This window comes from Sinocyclocheilus anshuiensis, unplaced genomic scaffold, assembly GCF_001515605.1.
Source record: "Sinocyclocheilus anshuiensis isolate Anshui unplaced genomic scaffold, SAMN03320099.WGS_v1.1 scaffold1571, whole genome shotgun sequence".
NCBI lineage: Eukaryota > Metazoa > Chordata > Actinopteri > Cypriniformes > Cyprinidae > Sinocyclocheilus > Sinocyclocheilus anshuiensis.
In genome coordinates, this window is record NW_015551107.1 from 290,679 (window position 1) to 295,284 (window position 4,606).

General features: G+C 44.9%; 2 protein-coding genes across 4 annotated transcripts in view; both read left to right on the plus strand.

Annotated features, from left to right (window-relative positions):
- The window catches only part of LOC107662924 (anosmin-1-like), a 72,611-nt gene that overhangs the window by 56,357 nt on the left and 11,648 nt on the right, over nucleotides 1–4,606 (plus strand). For all 3 annotated transcript variants that reach the window (XM_016453060.1, XM_016453061.1, XM_016453062.1), the window contains exon 8: nucleotides 1,463–1,601. In XM_016453060.1, the coding sequence (XP_016308546.1) occupies nucleotides 1,463–1,601 (139 nt within the window). The remainder of the gene's footprint in view (nucleotides 1–1,462; nucleotides 1,602–4,606) is intronic.
- The window catches only part of LOC107662933 (LIM and cysteine-rich domains protein 1-like), a 360,255-nt gene that overhangs the window by 43,598 nt on the left and 312,051 nt on the right, over nucleotides 1–4,606 (plus strand). The gene's annotated exons all lie outside the window — the stretch shown is intronic.

Below are 4,606 nucleotides of genomic sequence, written 5' to 3' on the forward strand. Positions count from 1 at the left end.
CTAGAGTGAGCAGAGGCCGGGGGCTAGAGTGAGGAACGGCCGGAGGGCTAGAGTGAGCAGAGGCCGGCGGCTAGATTGAGGAACGGCCGGAGGGCTAGAAGGAGCGGAGGCCGATGGGCTTGAGAACGGCGCAGCCGGCGGATTCGACGAAGGAGCGTCCGGCGGGCTTGCGGCAACCACATGTGACGACCCCGGGCTGGACTCCGCTTCGTCCACGGTTAAAGCCGATCCAGCGATCCATAGCTCGAAATTGATGTATTTCTTCAGCGACCAGCACGGATCAGCTCCAGGCATGACGAAGCCATATCGTCCTCTTTTGGAAGGCCATAACACTCCAAAGAGAAAGGAAAAATTGAAATAGCATCATATGACCCCTTTAAGATATATTATTTTTAAGTAGACTCAAGTGAAATATGTTCAAAGTATTAATATGTTCATGTTAAAAATTTTAGTTTATGAACTGAATTGGCAGTTGGCTAATATAAGGAAGCCGGTTTCTAGAAATGAAGAGTTTTAATGTAATCCATGGTATCTTTACAGTAAAATACTGTAAACTATACTGCAGTAAATAGCTACACAATAGTGTTGTCACGGTACCAAAATTTCAGTATTCGGTACCAATCATTTACGGGGGAAGTCGTGGCCTAATGGTTAGAGAGTTGGACTCGTAACTACACAATTAAGAGTTAATTACTGTATTTTACTATTAGTTTACAATGCAAGGTTTTAGTGTAGATGTTTGACCTACAGTAACTAGCTGGCAACAGTGTTGCCAATATATTACTGTAAAAATGCCTGGTAAGGTCTAACAGTGTGAGTATCATCTGCATGACAGTGTCAACTAATTCCATGTTTCGCAATAATGTCTCCTAAAGGAAGCATGTATAAGGAGAAAAGCAGAGGGCCTAAGACTGAGCCCTGCGGCACTCCATATTTACCTTGTGATTGATGACATTTCTTCATTAACTTGAAACAAAGTGGTAACGGTCAGATAAGCATAAATACTTATCATGCTAATGCCAGTCCACTAATGCAAACTAAATTCTCTAACTTATTCAAGAGAATGTCATGATCTATCGTGTCAAAGACAGCAGTAAGATCCAGTAGTACTAGAATGTGGATGCAAGCACAGGGGTTTCGGACATACAGAAAACACCTCTGTCAGTAGCCTGGACGGTATTGGGCAGGGCTCTTCAACTCCAGTCCTGGAGAGCCAGTGTACTGCTTAGTTTAGCACTATCCCTACCCAAACAAGATAAATAAGTTGTTTAGGATTACGTGCAAATTACAGACTGGTGTGTTTAATTGTTACTGGTTTTAAAGTCTGCATGAAACTGGCCCTCCAGAATTGGAGTTGAAGATCCACCTTATTTTGCAACATGGATGACTACTGCAAAACTAATTTTTTATGTCTTAGTGCTAAACCATTGCAATAATAATGTCTTATTTTTATTTTCTGTAGGATGTAACTCAGATGGAGCTTCAGGGTCTACAGCCCAACACGCACTACACGGCACAGATTCAGGCCATCTCTTACTGGGGTCAGAATCGGCTCAAGAGCAGTCGAGCTCACCTCTCCTTCATCACTGCTGCAGCCACCTGTAAGAACTCTGAACATCTGCACGTTTAGAAAGATTTAGATGCATGTTTGGAAAGTTCCAATTATAAAACTTCATAATTAATTGTTTTGAGATTGTGCGCCAATTTTGACATTCAATGAGTTTTATGGAGTATAAATTGAAAAGGGTGTAAATGAAGGGGTGTCAGAAATAAAATATTTGCTCTCTTTAAAAGACTTGATTCTGGCCCCCTCCTTTTACCATGAATCAGTGGTGCCGTTGATAATTGCAGCACAGCAGAGCCATTAAAAACACAGAAAACCTTCTCTGGCGAGGAGAGTGTTTTGTAAGAAATGTTGTCCTCTTATGGCGACTTAGATTTTGGCACGTGAGTACATGAGGTTAACCTTTCCCAGAGGCAGCACATTTCAGTCCTGTATGAGAATCCAGCAGTACCGTGGCTCACTAGGAGAGGTTTGAAGGGCACGACCCGGTTTACTCTCCTCAACAGGACTGCACTTAACCCCTCACAAGTTTCTCACCTCCACTGTTGTTGTTATAAATATTTCAGTAATTCTGCAAACAAATTCCAGGCACAAAGTGAAGAGATATGATGGTTTGGAAAAGTTCCATGCTGGCTCTGTTTAGTTGTTTTATCTAGAGCAAAACTGGCATGCTGAAATATTCAAAGGCATAATCCGTTTTTCTACAAATTAAATTTCTTCTTCTTTGCTTTCCAATCATTTTTCCACTTTCTTACTTATTTTATGTCTTTAATATTTTCCCCACTGGTTTTATCAGCCCTCTGTTATTTCTCTTGAGGTCTCTTAAACACCACATCATTTATATCGCCATATTCCCTTACAATAATGTATTGCAGACTGCCTAATGCTGAACCCAAGATTTCATTAGTCACAGTTTATGAACAAGGAAGAATTGTCAATGAAACAGAATCAAATATAATTCAAAACATCAGTGCTTGCTTTTTGTCATTTTATTATAGGAAATCTTATCTCCTTATTCAGTGCAATCTTGCGTTGCCTTGTATGTCCCAGAGTCCCAGAGATGTGGGATATACCTACTGGGATACCACAAGATGAAGTTTGAGCCCATAACAAAGAAAATACCAAATGCACTCTCTTTAATGTCTTAGATGTTTCTTCTAGACAGCAGTGAGATTTAATGCAGAACTTTGCCTAACTGCTTCTCTGATGTTACTCCTGAGAAATGATCCAAACATTTCTCATTATATTCTACCGAGATCAAATTATCTGTGCAATGGCATCCACATAAATTTTTGTAACTCTGTACTCTGTACAACAATTGTTTTCATTTGTCCATTTATTTTATGAGAAACATCTGTGACAAAGTTGATACTTGAATGAAACTTAATTAAGAGATCTCAATTACACCTCCTGAGTTTTAAAAGCAAACTCTGAAGTGAAGATCAAACGTCAAACATTGGCTAAATTTAGAAACTTTGATTCATTTATATTTTTTATTTGCTTAAAAGTGAATGTTTATGCCCGTGTTCACATGATATCATACACCTCAGCGAAGTTGTGGCTTTTGAGTTTTCAAGTTGACAGCATTGCAGTTTTTTACCAAAGACAATAATTGAATAAGAAACACATTTATAGTAAAAAGTCTATAGAGCAAGACATACTGTCATGCCCCTGGACTCATTCTGTGTGTTTTTCCCTCTCCACGTGATCCATGACCCAGTTTTCCCTTGTTAATTGTTTATTGAGTTCCAGGTGTGTGTTGTCAATTACCCCATGTATTTAAGGTCCTGTCTGTGCTTTTTGAGGTTGTCTGGAATTGTATGTTCGTATTTCCCCGCTACGTGTGTGTTCCTTGTTCCATGGATGTTAATTAAATTCTCTTTGTTTGAAGTCAACTCCTCGTCTCCTCGTTCCTCGCTCCATGCTCCTCACAGTAGCGCAGTCCTGACAGAATACCAGACCATAAACAGTTACCTCCGTGTGTTCCCTCCGTTTTTGTTTCCGTTTTTACCCAGTGTTTTTTGTTTCCATTGTACCCATGGATCCTCTCGCCCGCCCTGAATACCTCCTCCTCCTGCTGGAGCAGGGGGAAAGATGGCTCGAGGGCCATAACAGACTGTTTCTGGCCCTCGCCGAACTCACCAGCTATCCGGACGACGCGATCTACGCATTCAATAACACCAGCCTGAACACCGCGTGCAGAGCGCCGTTGTCCGAGGATGGTCCTCAAGCGGATTTCGCCACCTTCGTGGAGTGGATTCTGGCGAGAAATCGATTGTCATTCACCATCTGCCCCGTGAATGATCTCACCGGATCCACTCCTGACCCAGTGCCCAGCCCACCATCTCCCCGCTGCGCAGAGTGCATGCCTGAGCGACCACCGCTAGACTGGGAAACAGAGCTGGAAGCCGACTTACCCCCTCTCCTCTCTCCTTCATCCCCGCTGGTACCGTCCAGCCCTGAGTGGGCTCCCGTTTCCCAGTTCAGCCCAGAGAGGGCTCCAGTCCCCGAGTTTAACCTAGAGAGGGCTCCAGTCCCTGAGTTTAGCCCAGAGAGGGTTTCAGTCCCAAAGTTTAGCCCAGAGAGGGCAACAGTCACCGAGTTAAGCCCAGAGAGGGCTCCAGTCCCCGAGTTTAGCCCAGAGAGGACTCCAGTCCCCGAGTTTAGCCCAGAGAGGGCTCCAGTCCCCGAGTCCAGCCCAGAGAGACTCCACTCCTCCGGCTGCGCCTCGTCCCCTCCACCTTGGCCCTCCGAATCCTCCCCGTCGCCCTGGCTCATTGGCTCCTCCGTCACCTGCTCTGCCGCCGTTGGTCGGCCCCCTGGAGTAACCGGCATTCCTCCTCCATGGCTCCTCACTCCATCGGCTCCACCATGGGCCGCCATCATGGCTGTGGACTGGGTCCTGCTTGGCCCCTCCTGCTCCAAGTCCTTCCTGTCGCCTCCTGGCTCCTCCCTACATCGTCACCTCCCTGGACACTGTCTGACGGCCCCCTCCCGGGTGTCCGTCCTCCTCCCAAGTTCCCAGCCGTGCCCCCCCCCCTT